General features: G+C 41.7%; 2 protein-coding genes across 2 annotated transcripts in view; both read left to right on the plus strand.

Moving 5' to 3' along the window:
* The window catches only part of otogl (otogelin-like), a 32,081-nt gene extending 25,839 nt beyond the window's left edge, over positions 1-6,242 (plus strand). Inside the window, exons 46-57 of the mRNA XM_059335307.1 lie at positions 60-164; positions 272-379; positions 532-633; positions 734-838; positions 969-1,009; positions 1,119-1,182; positions 1,953-2,131; positions 2,268-2,372; positions 2,452-2,571; positions 3,262-3,307; positions 4,925-5,004; positions 5,508-6,242. Coding sequence (XP_059191290.1) covers positions 60-164; positions 272-379; positions 532-633; positions 734-838; positions 969-1,009; positions 1,119-1,182; positions 1,953-2,131; positions 2,268-2,372; positions 2,452-2,571; positions 3,262-3,307; positions 4,925-5,004; positions 5,508-5,708 — 1,256 coding nt within the window. The 3' untranslated portion in view covers positions 5,709-6,242. The remainder of the gene's footprint in view (positions 1-59; positions 165-271; positions 380-531; positions 634-733; positions 839-968; positions 1,010-1,118; positions 1,183-1,952; positions 2,132-2,267; positions 2,373-2,451; positions 2,572-3,261; positions 3,308-4,924; positions 5,005-5,507) is intronic.
* Positions 6,243-6,983: 741 nt separating this feature from the next.
* ptprq (protein tyrosine phosphatase receptor type Q) overlaps positions 6,984-17,463 on the plus strand; it is a 40,635-nt gene continuing 30,155 nt past the window's right edge. Inside the window, exons 1-18 of the mRNA XM_059336023.1 lie at positions 6,984-7,333; positions 7,454-7,579; positions 7,705-7,849; positions 7,975-8,259; positions 8,334-8,551; positions 9,468-9,648; positions 9,822-10,196; positions 10,289-10,600; positions 10,992-11,285; positions 11,859-12,158; positions 12,903-13,033; positions 13,115-13,244; positions 13,318-13,471; positions 13,637-13,743; positions 14,646-14,743; positions 15,175-15,343; positions 15,496-15,756; positions 15,889-16,049. Of these exons, the coding sequence (XP_059192006.1) occupies positions 7,289-7,333; positions 7,454-7,579; positions 7,705-7,849; positions 7,975-8,259; positions 8,334-8,551; positions 9,468-9,648; positions 9,822-10,196; positions 10,289-10,600; positions 10,992-11,285; positions 11,859-12,158; positions 12,903-13,033; positions 13,115-13,244; positions 13,318-13,471; positions 13,637-13,743; positions 14,646-14,743; positions 15,175-15,343; positions 15,496-15,756; positions 15,889-16,049 (3,492 nt within the window). The 5' untranslated portion in view covers positions 6,984-7,288. The remainder of the gene's footprint in view (positions 7,334-7,453; positions 7,580-7,704; positions 7,850-7,974; positions 8,260-8,333; positions 8,552-9,467; positions 9,649-9,821; positions 10,197-10,288; positions 10,601-10,991; positions 11,286-11,858; positions 12,159-12,902; positions 13,034-13,114; positions 13,245-13,317; positions 13,472-13,636; positions 13,744-14,645; positions 14,744-15,174; positions 15,344-15,495; positions 15,757-15,888; positions 16,050-17,463) is intronic.

Here is a 17,463-nt window from a genome sequence, read left to right on the forward strand (position 1 = left end):
GTGAACATATGACACAGTAAGTTATCCTTCCTCCTTTTTTCTGCTTTACTACTTGTCAGAGTGCAACATGACCATCTGTGACAGTGAAGCTCCACCCTGTGATAATGGGAACAGGCTGGTGATTGGCTACAGTGCTCTGTCCTGCTGCCCAGAGTACAGATGTGGTAAAAACATGAATGATTCTATTCTTTCCACCAAAGTTTTCAGTTTTATATAATGTGCCACAACTTTAACTTCCACTCAACCCTTTGCTTTGACTGGTCTTTCTCAGAGTGTGACCCCATGGCGTGCCCTCCTGTGTCTGCACCCAACTGCAGGGAAGATCAGTTCCTAGTGGAGGTCAGAGGGGGGAAACCCTGCTGCTACTCTTACCTCTGCGGTAAGTTTTAATTGTGGTTCGCAGGTCAGTCTAAAAATGAAATTGGAAGTCTTTGGTGTGAGGTTGGCCATCTGCTATGTCTCCTTTTTTGGCACTTCCATCAATTACAGCAACAAAACTGAATGTGTTGTTTGTGTTTTCTGTCCGAGCAGTGTGTGAGTCATGCATTGAACCCATTCCAACTTGTGCACATGGAGAAATTCTGGCTGTGGATCTAAACACCACCAACAGCTGCTGTCCGCAGTACCATTGTGGTAAGTGTGTTACTTAGTGTGTGTGTGTGTGTGTGTATATGTGTGTTTATGTGCCTTTATCTTCAAAGTTAATGTTTGTACTTTCTCCCATGTGATGCAGTATGTGATGTCAACCTGTGCCCCGAATCATCTGTGACCTGTGCACCTGGTCTTTCTTTGGTTCAAACTGCTGTGCCTGGACATTGCTGCCCACAGCAACACTGTGGTAAAAACACTCATATTAACACATCTTATTTGTTGCTGGTGTGTGGTTTGAGTGGATGAAGGTGTTATGCCTGTCACGTACTTGCATCAACTTCACGCCACCTCTTTTTTTAACTTTCTGTCACTTCCAGAATGCCAATGTGAAGACAGCTCTCTCCCCATCTGTCAGGTGGTAAGTCAGCAAAAAGCTGCATCACAAGTCACTGTCTAATCAGGTCTTTGCTACAAGAAAGAAAAAGTGAGCAAATTCAGTTAAGTCAGCACTCTTGTTTTTCTCTCAGGGGGAAGTGCTGGTCGAAGTTCCAGACAGCAGCACCAACTGCGGCTGTCCTCAGCATACGTGCCGTAGGTGTAACACAAGCATGAAAGCTTAGACACACACCTGACACTAGAGTGACAAATGACATGGTGTAGACATTGTTTCATCCATTGCGTCAGACTCATAAAAAGTGTAAAATAAATAAATACATTTAAAAAAAGGTTTCAAAGTGGACATAGCCTCCATATGTACGCTAAACCTGCATTCTTCAAAAAACCAAGGCTACGTTCAGACTGCAGGCGAATCTGATTCAAATCAGATTCCTACTCAAATCCGATTTTTAGGGCTGACTGTCCACACTGTTTTTAGCAAGTGTCCAAATCGGATATGGCTCTGTTCAGACTGGGCCACATTATTGACTGATCTGACAGGTTGCTGTAGTAACGGCGTCAGAGCGTCTGACGTCATATAATTGATACGCATCTGTCCAAATGCGATCTGAAACTACCTCCCGAAGGTGGTTTGGATCCGGTCTGCAAAAATCGGATTTCATGTGATTTGTGACTGTTCGGACTTCAAAAGAGCCATCCAGTTCCAATCTGAATGGGCTAAAAATCAGATTTTGGCTGGCAGTCTGAACGAGGCCCAAGTTGCTGATGGCCAAAATGCCAAACTTGAGTCTTCGAAACAGGCTCCGTCATGGGGGCTATGTCCACTTGTTTTACACAGTCGAAATCTATGATAACACTACTCTATTTCCAGGCTCCCTGGAAACTTCAGATTGACCAAAAAATGTTTTTTGTCACCTACAGCATGGGGTTATTTATCCTAAGTTTGTGTGTGATTGTGTGTATAGAGAAGGCAGAGGTGTGTCTTTTCCAAGGAGTAACAGTGCTGGGCCCGGGCCAGTCTCTGGTTCAGTACTTTGAAGGAGAGCTGTGTTACACTGTCCACTGCCTGCATCACAAAGATCCAGACTCTGGCTTCTATGCCATGGAAATTACCTCCGTCAACTGCTCCCAAAAATGTGGGCCAGTATGTATCCAGCACATTTATCACAGCTATTATATTCTATATAAATTATAGTCATTGAGAGTAGCACTTTTCTGATTTTCCTGATTCCCTGATTGCCTTCCACATCTTCATTTCTGCATTTGCTTCATCTTTTTAGCACCAGGTGTATGTAACATCCACAGACCCTCAGGTGTGCTGCGGCTCATGTAAAAATGTCTCCTGTACTTTCACCAATGAGAACGGGACAACAGAGCTCTTCGCTGTAAGAACAAACACCTCTACACGTGCTCAATGCACTAGTTTTTATTTTTAAGCAGTATTGATTCTGGTTGTGTGTGCAGTCAGGGAGTTCCTGGGTGGAGAACTGTACACGGTACGACTGCATGGAAACAGCAGTGGGAGCTGTGATACTCGCCTCGGGGGTGGTTTGCCCACCTTTCAATGACACAGAGTGTCTTCAGGTCAGGACCTCCAAATGTAATTTATATATTTAAATTTAGGCTCAAACTCTTGCAGCCACTTGTTGTTTACATTAAGTTTCAGTTAGGACCTGTTTATTGCATAATGCTAGTTTATAAAATTGAATGTAATACAATAAAAAATCAGCACAGTGTCAGAATTAAACTAAGGTACTATGCTCCCATCAATGCTCAGTCTTTTTACAGCATGAAACACAAAGATTCAGTGTATTTTCTTTGATGGAGCAGTTGAATGTTTATCTGTCAACTTAAAGCAATTTTTTTCCCCCAATTAAAGATTTAGAGTTTTTTGGGACTCTGTGGTATGTAAGCCCATTTACACCACGCAGAGAAGAACTATAGAGGAAAACTTAGGCTTGTGAAGTAAAAAAATGAAGGATGGTGCAGATCAAAATGAGAAATGTTCTAGAAATACAGATTTAGAATCACAAAATGATGAGAAATTTTCTCAAAATAGTGACTTTGTCTTGCAAAAAGACTCATGTACTTTCATAAACCTATAAGTAAGTAATGACTTAGTATCATAAAACAATGAGACACAAGTTTGTCTTTACAATGACTTACTCAGTCTTTTCTTTTACCTTCACATTGGTGGAAATGGACTTCCATACTTTGTTGTCCTAGAATGTGTTTCCCATTAAGTCTGGTTTTCTGTCTTCCTCTCTTTTACAGAATGGCGGTGTGGTTCAGAGCTATGTGGACGGGTGCTGCAGGACATGTGAGTCTCCAAATTTAGTTGATGCTTTTGGTAATGCTTTGAGCTGTCAATCAGACGGGTGAGCGCCTTGTTGCCTGGCAGTGGATGGGCTTATTGGCTGAGTGGTTGGGGGTGTGGCCTGTGGTAGAGGGTGGAGCTAAATGCTATTGTTGGCCTATCACAACATTTTCCACAATTCCTGCCTTTCCCAGTTTGTCCCCAAATGTAATGTTAACATATTTAATAGCAGCACAGCTCAGACTCAGAATGTTTGGTGGAAAAGTGAAAAGAAATCTGAAATATTGCGACATTTAATGCAATTGATAAGTCAAAACAGCTTGCTTAACTTGCTTTCAAGATGACGACCTGTGAACCGTTCTTCATGTCTACAAAATGGTATTAAGTAATAAGGCTGTTCTAGGTTGTGTGGATTAAAGCTTTAATAAACATGCAGTGGTGACATTTTCTTTTTCTGTGGATTCGGCCTTGCAGCCTCGCCCGCTTTCCTGCTCTTGCAGCGACCTTGCAGTTTGGCCAATCAGGGTGCTCCATGGTGAGCGTTTTGCCAATGAGGATGCGAGATGGTGCAGGGGTTAGAGTTTGCCCTGCTGAGCTGCTCTTTGTAGTACATCGAATGACTGAGTTCCTTGGCTGGCTGCCTGGAGTCGCCCAAAAGAGAAGTGAAATCCATGTGCATGCCAGCTGCACTGATTCCATCTTCTGTGTGCGTGTTTGTGTGTGATGCTGAACTGTGTTTTCTGAACCAAACGTAACCTTGTGTGTGTGTGTTCTCATGACGTTCTTTGAACTCGACGGCTGCGATCCTGACGATGCTCCCAGGTTCTGGAGTGGGTGTTTTACCATTTACCGTTAATCCTGTAACACCCACTGGTAGTACTAACTGTGACACAGGTACCACCACCTTGCACTATCCCACTCATAATGATTCTTTGGCATCCTGACACTCAGTGACTCAGTCACTTGCACTTTCAAGCCTTATGTGAATGTGTGCGGTGCAAGTCTATTTTTATGCTTGTGTGTCTTTTCATTTTCTTCCTCTCACTGGTTAACACACAAAACACAGTACAACATGAAAAACATCTAAAGTTGCATAAATCTCTAGTGTGAAACCATCCATCAGATGTAGTCATAAATGTAATAGAGAAGTGTTAACACTAGTTGTAATCCATTAAGAAAAAAAGCTGGAGTTCATGTCCTCTTTTCATACATTCCAGCCCTACACAGAATCCTTTTGAGCAGCTTTGATTGGCTGAAAAGTAAGGTTAAGTTTAGGTCAGTGGCCAATAGGAGAGCCGAATCTCTGCTGTGAGAACTGTGGCCCCCGTCACCCGCCTGTCAATCAAAGCAAGCTCCAACTGCTGGGCAACAAAGAGCCCCGCTCAATAGGCCTTTCAGGCTTGTGTGAGTGACAGATCTCTGCTGTAAAATTATCAAAGAGTGTGTTTGTGAGTGAGCGTATGTTCACCAGTGTGCGCATTTCTTTGTGGATGTTTGAACTTGCATCTTCTGCTCTTAAATGGGATGTCGTGTTAGTGATGTTATTTCTCTGGAAGTACTGTGTGTCTGGGGTTTGTTACTCTGTGCATGCATCTTATTTCTGTATGAACATGTGTGTAGGTAAAGAGGATGGTAAGACATGCAAACGTGTGGCCATTCGGACTACCATTCGAAAAGATGACTGCAGGAGCAATGCACCGGTGAGAGAAGAGAGACATTTTTATATCATTTTTTTAAATGCAACACATTGTACAATGCCCACGTCTATATATCATTATAAACATACCTATAATGCATTATAATACATTTATTGCACTATTTAATTTTTAGTCATAAGCACTATAGCAATTATTACCCATTCTAAAGCATTTTCAATCATAAACCTTTTTTTTTGCAAGGATCATAGTTTATTATAATAACGCATAATTGTAATACATTATAATCTCTTTATAATGCATTTTAATCACTGTTACAATGCCTTATAATGTGAATATAGGGGACACCCAACCCTATAATACATTATAACTATCTTTCTAATGCATTCTCGACATGGACTTGCAAAACAATATCAGTAAACATCCAGCAATTATAAAGCATTATGATACATGACCTATAAGTCATTATAAATTGCTTTATAATGCCCTACAGATATGCATTGCTGTATGTCTCCACCTGTCATCATCTTTTCTCCCTCCTCTTCCAGGTAACAGTCTATTCCTGTGATGGAAAATGCCCGTCTGCCACCATATTCAACTTTAACATCAACAGTCACGCCCGGTTCTGTAAGTGCTGCCGCGAGAGTGGACTCCAGACTCGCTCTGTCACACTTTATTGCTCTCGTAACTCCACAATCGTGGAGTACAACTTCCAAGAACCTCTGGACTGTTCCTGCCAATGGAACTAAAAACAGGGTCCAAGCAGGAAAATGAATGAGAGCATTAAAAATAAAGAGAATGTATGAATAGTGTGGGGCGGGGAATCCGGTTTTTACAGTACTGAAGAACAAGCATGAAAACCAGCCATGTTTCATTTATTTGTCATAATAGTACAGCGTACAACACTGGCTTTAGTTGTGACTAAAGAAATTGAAAATAACTGATGAAAGAGTGAGATTGTTTTCAAGTAGTTTTCTGCACATTAGTCTTTATTTTCTTCGAGACCTGCTGTGCCAAGCCAGTGAGTTTTCTAGTGCTTTCAAATGATGGTATGATACCATTAGCCTTATTCTTCTGTATATTAACAATTGATATTATGTTGATGCATTTTTTATATATTCACTGTTGGGCTCAGACATTGTATATGGATTTTGGTTTGTCTTAGGAGATAAATTTAGCCTCTGTACAAAAGAAAGTGAAATGTGAAGCTTTGTTGTCTTAGAAAAGTTTAATGAGTTTCTAAAATGTGACCTTTGCGCTCTTTGTAGTTTCTATATTTTAAAGTAGAGAAATAAAAGATTTAACAGTGTCTTTGTCTGAATCATTGCAAGACTGACTGCACTCATGACCTGCAATGTGTCCTTTTCACACACCCTATGAGTTTTTAACCTTATTAAGCACACACACACTCATCCTGATTCAGCATCTGTATTGCTGACATGTGTTTGTGTTTCACCTCGGAGAGGTTATTGCCGTGTGGGAGTCACCTCTTCATAACAGAACCCCTCAGTGGACTCCGCTCTCATATCTGTCAATCATTTCTCCCTTTCACATTCCTGTCATTCCACATGGGCCAGCCCTTCCACCACACCCCACATCCGAGCCAAACCATTCTCACCACCACTGCACTGTTATGAACAATTTAGAGCCCGTGCTTATTTTAGAGGTTGTAAAAACAAAATCTTGACTTGTCTGCTGTGACTGACTGGCTGAGTGTTGGGCCAGAGGCATGAATGAGGGGTCTTTGCCCATTGAGCAAATCTCAATTTCCCATAAAGTCCCCACCACATCCTTCTCTTCTTCTGCTCAGTATGCCCCACATACATCCCCAACGTCCCCCACTTCTCCTCTCCTCGGGAGCCCAGCTCTGGAGTGGCCATGTGTCCATGGTTGCCATGGTGAATTGCTCTTATCCCAACAAAGAGCCAGAACAAATTGGGTTGGACTTGAATCTCTCTCTCTCTCTCTCTCTCTCTCTCTCCCTCTCCCTCTATCTCTTCACATAAATGTTTGCTTCTCGGGGGGAAACAGCCATTGAACGCTGACTTTGAGTGCGCGCTAAATTCAAAGTCCTGCATAATCTAGACTTTTCAACTGAAAAAGTTACAAACAGTTAACTTTTTGGTGCCCCGTTGTACGTCAGCGACCTAAATAGTTTGGGACTTTCCACAGCCGATGTTTACGCACAGGGTAAGTGTTGTCTTAGGCTTATTTATGTGCATATCAATATCTGAAAGCGCAGCCAGCATCCGCTGTTTCTCCTCCTGGAAGTGACCGGATGTATCCAGGTGGCACCGTGACTGCTTGATGAGATGGAGTGACATTTCCAATGGGTGGAACAGAACGTCTGTGGTTTCTTGCTAGTTTATGGCAGGTAAGTCCAGCAAACTTCGGCAGTTTATTTTCGATTAAGCTATTCATCTTTCCAGGTGTATTGTAATTGTATTAAAGGAATTTGTGGCTCCTCCTGGGACGTTACTTTCCTCCTCCTCAGGTAGCCCTGCTGACCTGTGAACAGCATTTAAACCCTGTTGAGGTCGAAGTTGTATTTCAGTCCTTCCCTTCCACTAAATATCCTGACACCTACACAGTCACCTGCAGTACTGCAAGCAACCATCTGGTAAAAACACAAGAAGGAGATAATGCAGATATGCTCGGGTTCACTTTCATTCATTTTTATATGGAAGATGTTTTAAGTTGTCATTTTATTATGAGACCTAAATTGATTCTCACCTCCTCTTGTAGGTGTATGTGGAGCCTATTGATCATTCAGCATGCTCCCCTGTCTGTAAAATGTCTCTACGATTGGTCGAGGACCTGAGAGGATATAACATCACACTGAGAGCCAGCAGAAATGACACTACACTTGAGGAAAAGACTTTTGACTTCAGTGAGTGTCTGGACTCTGAATATTACAGTCCCGATGGAGAACAAATAACATAATTGATGAGTATAATTTATTAATGTGGACATCTTTTATCTTGTCTCTACTCTTTCCCTTCTCTGTGTGTCCAGTTCCAGTCTCCCTGTCCTCCCTTCATGTATACAGCACTGCGACTACTGTCCTCCTGAAATGGAAACTTCACAAACAACAAAGCCTATCCACCTTGAGTCTATACAACACGAACACACAATCTGTCACACATGTCTTCAACATCAACTCATCAGAGGCAAGCTCTCAGTACACAGTGAAAGGTCTCCAGCCCGGCACACGTTTAAAGGCCAAAGTTGTGGTGGCTACATTTCTCAAACACCTTGGTATGACCTTGAGGCAGAGACTCAGCTTTGGCTTTGAAACAGGTATTGTACACCTTTGCTTTACTAGAAACACATGACCACAACTTGATCATCGACCTTAATATCTCTACCTTCAGCTCAGTGCCCCCATGACTGGTTGGCCACTGGGAGAAGCTGCTACACTGTAAGAAGGACAGGTTTGAGCTGGAGTGATGCCCGGCACAGCTGCAGGAAGCTGGTAGCTGGAAGTAACCTGGCTGACCTGAAGACCCTGGAAGATTTTCTCTTTATATCTTCTCGCTTGCTGAGCCACAACAACCTGCTGTTGCTGTGGACTGGACTCAATGACCAGCAGGTAGCCTTATTACACATATACACATTTTGAGAGAGTGGTTCTTTGGAGAATAGGCTTTTTTTCTTTTTATCTTATCACTCAGAGTCATAATAAATAATTACTTTGTATTGTGATTTTACATTTACATAGTCAGAATAGTTAATGGTTCTTTGAGAATGTGCATATTTATGTATTATTTAATAGCCTTTTCTCACAACGGATCACGTTTGAGAATTTTCATAAATATTAATGAATACGTTTATAGTTTATATCATTTAAGAGGGATTTGTCAAGAAAACCCTTTGATTAAATATTTACATAACACTGAAATCTTTTTATAGCCTTGAGGAGTTTAGTAGTTATTCTGTCCTGCAATACTGTCAAAATCATGCAGATTTGGAGGAACATGTGGGAAGAGAACTGCAGGACAATATTTAATAGAATATTCTGCAACATGATTAAACCTTCCTGCACAACAATTTGTTAACACTTATCAATACCCCTGTAGAAAAAAAAATATTTTTACACATCTTTTGTGTAAAGGAACCTATAGAAATGATATGACATACATTTCTCCTAAAATAATTCTGATTATTTTCTAACAAAATGCTTGTAGAAAAGTTAGTATAAAAAATACATATATTATAGAAATAAATGATGAAAGCAAATAATCGGTGTGTTTATGTGAGAGAAGCCACACCCAATTGCATCTAGATTGATTTTCCATCATTATGAACTGTGTCCAAATCAGGTTTAGGTATCTTTCCTACAAATTTTGAGCATTGTCACCAAATTTGGTTTGACCAAATCCACTTTAGCAGTTACTCCTTAAACAGGAGTTTAGTTTTTGATACATTATCTTTAATGACTGTAAGCTGGTGATATCTGCCATGTATACGCTACAGTGCATAATGTCTCTCTTCTGTCACCCCCACAGGAAGAGGGACAACCTCTTTGGTCTGATGGCTCAGTCTATAACCTGACGGACACTATGACGTCATTACTGCCTGCCAATCAGACTGACTGTTTTGCCTTTCAAAGGAATGCCACAGGGGCAGGACACTTTCTGACTCCATTCTTCTGTAACATCCCCTTACCCTACATCTGCCAGTACCAGAGTAAGAGACAGTTTTGAGGACTAGATGTTTCTTGTTAATGCTTTATCCATGGTATTGCTCAATGAGTTATGCAAAACACTTACAAATTCATCCAAACCATATAACTTGTGAGCACTTCTTCCTCTCATTTACTTCTAAAGTTGCTATGATGTTCATTTCTCCCTCTTTCACAGTTCCTCCAGTTGCTGCCTTGTTCTCATTTGACCTGGTTCAGGTGGCAGAGCATCAGGTAGAGCTTTGTTGGGGTGACCTCTCACCATTGAACTTTCTTAATCTGTCATCTTTGGAAATATTCCTCCAGTACCAAGAGGAGGCAGATGGAGAGTCAGGTCAAGGTGAAGCAGATAGAAGCAGGGAGTCTGAGGACAAAAAGGGGACATATAGCCTGAGCAGTATTAAAAAAATTGCCAGGGTCCCCATTTCTCTCTCCTCCAGAGGGGTAACTGTGGCAGGTTTATCTCCAGGGAGCATCTACTCTTTCACCCTTCGAGGCTCTCATCCTGCTGGCTCCACCTGGAGCCTGGGACAAACACAGACTGCATACACTAGTGAGTCTGCTCACAACCTGTCACACACAGACATAAGTTACACAAGCAACATCTTGTGCGAACTTCAAATGTTTATGTTCTCTTTCTTACAGGACCTCTTCCGCCTCAAAATATCACTGTTGGCCCCATTACTGTCAGTCAGATTAGTATCCACTGGATGCTGACAGATGCACTGTTAAAGGTTGGATGGATATTTGTTGTGCGCTACGTGGACTTCTCTTCAAGACAAGAGAGGATAGTTGGAATGAGCAACATCTCCAGCGTGTCAGATACGAGTGGGATGCAGTCATACACCGCTGTGATTGGAGGGCTGGAGTCTTACAGGAAATACAGGGTTGATGTTTACACAGTCACCCAGCATGGGATAGAGAGCTGTGGGCAAGAGCCTTTAGCTGTACAGACTGGTAAGCATATAGCAGGTCTTTTACACACTAGATATTTGACATGTCAAATATATATAATAACATTAGTGATGGCTGTGTTCTTTTCAAGTGTCCCAGTAAGCTATGACAGTGTGACAGTAAGCTAGCATCAACAATACCAAGACCCTGAAGCAGGGTAGGCAGAATGCAACCATTGTTTGCTTGATCCTTGCTCTCATGGTACTTTTGCTCCATTAATTACACACTTATTTGTCTATTGTGTGAACTTTTTCAACCAGAGATATGTTAGAGGTTAAAAAGTACAGTATGATCCCAGTAATTCTTCAAACAAAAACCATGCCTAACTGTGTTTTGCAGATAATTTAATACATATTAAATAATGTTTAGGGTTTGTTCCTTGTGTGCCTCTCAGCAGTGAGGGCCCCTAGCGGTCTGGAGGTAACGAGCACGGCAGGAAATCTGACAGTCTGCTGGACCAGTCCGCCTGATGGCCCACCAGATGGTTATTATTTGACATACCACCCTCTCATTGACCCCACTCCAACCTCACTGTGGATAAACCAGTCCAGCCCTGGTGCATACTGGGTAGATGAGTCTGTGTGTGTTAATTTGGGCACATTTACTCCAGGTCAGACTTATGAAGTTGAAGTGGTTTCTCTGAGGGGAAAGGATAGGAGCAAGAGGACCAGCATCGTACACACAACAGGTAAGAGAAACAGTAATGCTGCCTCTAAAGGATACATTTCACAACAATTGGCAGGTGCCTATATGAACATTGATAAAAGTTTTGCTTGCTGTGATCCTCCCTCCTGTGCTTATTGGCCTGTAAATGATTCCGTCCAAATGTGTTTACAATGTAAGTGTTGAGAGACAAAATCCACCGTCCTCACTTTGTGCACAAATGCATTCAAAACTTTATCAGAAGCTAAAATGAGGCCTCTGTAGTCGGAGGTAGCCAGTGGGTATCTTTCAAAGTTAAAGCTTTTGTAGAATAAATTTCCCTTTTTGTGTTTCCCCAGACAGTGTTTCCCTATTGAGTTGCAAAGGAAGGATCTTAACAAAAAGGGGAATTTCACTATACAGTCCCCTATGGCCAGTATGGACAGGATGAATGACTAAAGGGAGCTAAACGTGTTTCTGTGTTCATATGGGCACCTGACTATTGTTTTAAGACTTGAAAAAGTGTGAACCTATCTCTTAACAAAGTAGCTATTAGTTTCTGACATGCAATTTATTTTATAAACTATCTTTGTCTCTGTTTCTCCCTCGCTATGTGTAGATCCATTGCCAGTTCAGGAAGCAGTCCCTCTTTCAGTGGGCACAAACTCTGCACAACTATACATCCTGCCTCCACAGCTGGGTCTGTTTGATGGGGTGAAAGTGTGTGTATGTCCAGGAGTGGGTGACAGTGCGTGTGAGGAATTGTGTGGGAACACATGTGATTGGTACGCCCTCCCTGCTGGCGTTCATATCATAACCCTTAGCAACCTCAGCCCAGGATCAGAGCATCAACTCAGAGTGTACAGCACCAGCAGAGAGCAGATGGGACCACCTTACTGCACCCGCCCCGTTAGAACAAGTGAGTCGCCTCAGTAAACACTAGCTCATACAAATGCACATACCAGTTGAAGCAGACATGATAATGGCTGGTAATCCGGCTTTCTATTGCACCACCTATCGTCATTTGGCATCAAGTAAAAGTACTTTTTCACATCTTCATCTTTTGCATATTGCAGCAATACGGGCATGACTTTACTGGTTACCTTTTTGGTATTTATTTTATTATTTTTTAAAGATATTTGTGGATAACTCAACATTTACTGATCACAAAAACCAGCACAATTGAGGCCATACCTTCAAGACAGGCCTTTGTATTGTGTGATCAATATTCTACCTTGTTATGAGCCAGTCTTTATTGCCAGTCAGATTCCTTTGTGGCAAACCCAAAATCAAGGCAAAACAAAGACATGACTGAGCTTTTTTTCTGTCTATGTTACTAAATAAAAAATAAGACAGGTGGCCTGGAGCGCAGAATTAATATCATATTAAAGTCTGTTTTTTTTTAAAACAAAATTATACAAACATACTTTATCCTGCTTTTTTTATAGGTTATTAGAACTTTTAATGAGTGTGATGTTTGGATTTTTTGTGGAACATTTGTGTACAAATTAATTTCAGCAATTAACCCCTTTTAAAAATAGATATTAGACATCACAAAATACCCAGGTTTTTATAATATCTCCAACCAAAGTTAATTCGTTTTTTCAGTATGTTACAGGCATAATTATAGTATGGATTGTGGGATATGGTTTGTGATTTTAAGGTCTGGCTCCTCCTAACAAAGTGAGGGAAGGTGTGGTGACAGATTCATCCATTGAGCTGCTTTGGGATCCAGCACCAGGACAGGCTCACAGCTACGAGGTCATCTGCCTCAACTGTGACCATTCCTACATGGTAAAAAAATATGAATCTTGCCTCTAACTAATGCTGTTACTGTCAGAATTATAATCAGGCTGTGTATCATATGTGCTAAAGGTGCAGAAGGTGTTCAGTCGGAGTGCAACGTTTTCTAGTCTGACTCCAGGCAGACTCTACCACTTTGCAGTACGAACAGAGAAGGAGTTCTTCACAGACAGTTCCCCTGTCACCGTCAACATCACTGCAGGTATGCAGGCACACACACACATACACATGCTGTCTATTCTAACTAACTACGTGTAATGTTTTTTATACACCAGCTCCGAGTCCAGTGGAGGTGTCTCTTGTCAATAAAACCACATCATCCATATGCATTCGTTGGGGTATGGTCAGGGGAGTTGCAAGCGGACTCATCCTGTCAATCAAAAACAGAACATCCAGACAGGAGCTGATCATTTCTCATCAGGAGGCCAGGTCAGTGTCACTCTTGTCAGTCAGTGTGCAGATTATAACAGCTTTATGAGACTAGAATTACAATCACAAGATCTAAAGTTTTTCTAATAACACTAACTGAGGGCAACATGGATTACACAGAGCTTGAGCTTAAAAGCGCTGACTGCTAGAACTGTGTGTTCACAGATCCTACAGTTTTGAAGGCCTCGCTCCAGGGAGGCAATATACAATTGAAGTGATCAGTACCAGCAGGAAAAGAAGGAGTAAACCTACTACTCTGATTCTCAATACTAGTAAGTGTAAAGGGATAGTTTGGATTTTTTAAGCGGGGTTGTATGAGTTACTTCTCCCTAGTCAGTATTTAGAGAAGCAGGCAGTAGTACTGCTATGAAGGCCAAGCAATTTACTGTTATTGACAGGCGCAGCAGCACTCCTGCATGCTTCTCCAAACTGCGGGCGTGCCGACCGTCATCTGCTGTTTGTATTACACTAACTGTGGATAAGAACCTCATCCAACCCCACTGAAAAGAAATCAGACAAATGCAGTAACTGGCACCAAATACTGTTCGTGTGAGTGCCCACATTTGCATGTATGTGGGAGGAAGAGAGAGAAAAAGAAAATTATTTGGATTACAAAATGAATGTAGCAGGAAATTAATAGTAGAAGCGAAATAGAAGAGCAGAAATATGCAAATACGACTTAAAATACACATTAGATTAAGTTAGATTATAAAGAAAATGCAGATTTCTCTAAGGGGTGCAGGTTCCCATGTAAGCCATGAGAGACAAAAAGGAAATTATTTTTTATCAGTGCTTGGTTTCAGCCTTAGTTCACTTCACTGATAACATTTTATTACAATAGTGTGGCAGAGTAGGATAGTCGTTCGAAATAAATCACTGTCAGAATAGAAATTAGAGCACAAGCTGTGAAGCATAGAGGGACCAGCTACAAGAGAAATGGTGTGCCTTTTCCAGTGCTTTTACAATGATAATGATGATTGTACTTTAAATTATTCATACTGTTGTAAAAGTCCCCCTCCAGTATATCCTCCTGCTGGTTCAAAGTGAACCTATAAAGGATTTAAAAAGTTCACCCTCAGACCTGTATTCACATGTATATTACCCATAGTGGACAAGTATGATAACTTTGTGTGATTACATGGTATCCCATATTGTTGCAAATTTTTTCTCCAAGTTCCAGAAGAACCACAGGAAGTGGCTCTTTCAGAGCAGGCAGTGACGTCTGTGTTTGTCACCTGGAGACCACCACCAGGACATCTGGGGGGGTACAAGGTAAGACTTGTATATACTTGCATCTGTTCAGTTAAGCAATCACAGTGCAGACAGGCATGAGAGGCTGATACACCACAGTTACTTCCGGACAGATGTGTGTTATGTTGTTCGTCATTGTCATTTGACTTACACACACATTACTCAGTATTTTTTTTCAAGGCCACTTGCGTCAGGTTTTGCACTTACCTGTTGGTTACTCAGCAACTGTTGTCAACGCACCACAGGCTCAGTTACAAACTCTTTAAAGATGTATGACCTCCGTAAGGCCATGGCCAGGAAGAATGACCAGGCACATTGCATGCAAGCACGATACAAACCCACATTAAACCTACAAGCAATAGTACATATACAGTCTTGGTAAAGCAGCCAGTAATTGAAAATTGAATTGTTTTTTTTTTAAGATTTTAAAGATTCCTTTCTGTTTTTCTCAGCTTGTTTTTGGCCTGCAGTCTGTGGACAGGACAGCATGGATTGAGGTGCTTGTTCAGGGCTCACGTTATGAGATCAGGGGTTTGATCCCGGGGTCAGACTATGGTGTCAACATTCAGAGTGTGCTTGGCTCAGACACCAGTCAAGCAGTCCACAGAGAGTTCAGCACACGTAAGAGACACTCAAAGACACACACAAACACACAGGCTTCAATCCTGCACAGTATTTCAGAGAGGCAGGATAAAAAAAAATCTAAATAAATAATTAAGTCAAGTGATGAAAACTTAAGGTGTAAAACTGCAACAAAAAAAAATTGTTTCCAGGCCCAGCAGGATTATGCGCCCTTCATTTAGTCAACATGAACTCTTCTTCTGTCTCTGTGAGCTGGGACAGTGCGTTTGGAGAGTTTGACTTTCACAGAGTCACAGTGGCCAACACCTCAGTCACAAACACACTCACTGTACCCAAGAAGGAGCGGGTTGCCGTGGTTACAGGGCTGGTGGACGGCTGCAGCTACAACGTGAGCGCAGAGAGAGTGAGGGGAGTGACAGCAGGGAGCGCTGCCTTTCTGACTGTAAACACAGGTAGTCGATTTTACAGGAGTTGCACCAGTCAACACCCCTTTATTATCACCTGCCCTGATCGCCTTCTCATCAAATTACTGAAACTTCCTCCACCTCTCTGACTCCATTTCTCCCGTTCCTGTCTTTCATGAGTGCCAGCACATGTGCGGGGAGTACGTGTCATGAATGTGTCTGCACGTGCATTCTCACTACGTTGGGAGCAGGGAGTGGGATGTGTGGATCATTACCAAGTCAACCTGCTACCAAACAAGGGAAAAGTCACAGTGCACCCTGCATTTGATGGATACATACAGGTACACACACATTCTGAATTTACTTAACTTAGTTTTTCACCTATTAAACTCTCTCTAGGTGCTTTGACAACAGGGGGCCTGGCATTGAAGAGCTCTAAACTTGCAGCTGAGTTATGATTCTGAAACTACATGTACACACAAACATGCATGCATTATCTCTCCTCCCATTTAAGTCCCGCCCCACACCGTCTTCCCGGCTGCCAGGTGTCAGATACCCCCCCAAAATGTAACCTTACACACCACACACACAGAGCACACAGAGCACAGAGTTGAGTAATAGATCTCATTATTTATTAAGTTGGCCTTATGAGCTCAACCCTGAATCATTCATTTGCTTAAGCAGCTCTCCCTAGAGAGGGAGAGAAAGAGAGAGAGAGACCAGAGGGAGAACGTTAGCCTCGTGCTAATGAGAGGACCCACTGCCCTCCCTGGTTAGCAGCGAAATTTTTGGAATACCTCAAGAAAAAAGCTGTTAATTTCCAATGCCTGGACAACTAACCCTGTGACCTTTACTCATGCCACTAACCATCTTCTAGACCTGGAGTCATTCCTGTTCAGCTCAGTGGATTACCTGTAGACCACTGCTGACGGTTGTGCACTAACAGTGGATGCAGCTCTACTGGCAAGGCCTCTCTAAACTAACTCCAGCTAACCCTGCTAACCAGCATGGCCTTCTTCTCACTCATTCTGCTGCTCACAATCTGCTTGAGACACTCACAGGTAAGACATCAACACTCAATATCTAGCACTGTTGTGCACAAATGTTTTTCGAACATCAGTATCACACTTCCTGACTTTTAGACTGTAAAATGCTTGGTAATCTTTCTGAGAGGTAACATAATGAGTGTGACTCATTGCCATCAAAACATACTGATGTCACAGGTGTCAACTGTTGGTTGCATCACACACTAAAGAAAAAAGACTGCAGCTGCACAGGCAACACAGACGTATAAAGATACAAACAAGTGCAACCACAAGCAGAAAACAATCTGTCATCCATTCACAACCACCCACCTTCATATTGATACAGATTTCTGAGGATGTAAGGCTCCACTTCAAGTAGAGTTGTGGTGTATCTTCAGTGGGATACATAATGAAATACAATAACAGAAGGCTGAGTGCTCTTGGGCTTATTGCAGCTGTTTAGAAAGTAATTTAGAAATATGCCTACTTCTATTTGGGAAATTTTTTCGGAGGAAGTTGTCAGTGGGTGCTTGGAAAGAGGATGGCATAGCCCATTAAAAAAAAGTAATAATCTACAGTGGTGGAAAATAACTAAGTACAGTTTGACACAATTTATTTGAGTATTTCTATTTTCAGAGGCAAATATTGTATATCTATCTGACAGCTTTAATTTCTAGTTATTTTGCAGATTCATATTATCAATATCAATATCATTATTATATCAATAATC

The sequence above is a fragment of the Centropristis striata genome, chromosome 6 (genome assembly GCF_030273125.1).
Source record: "Centropristis striata isolate RG_2023a ecotype Rhode Island chromosome 6, C.striata_1.0, whole genome shotgun sequence".
Lineage (NCBI taxonomy): Eukaryota > Metazoa > Chordata > Actinopteri > Perciformes > Serranidae > Centropristis > Centropristis striata.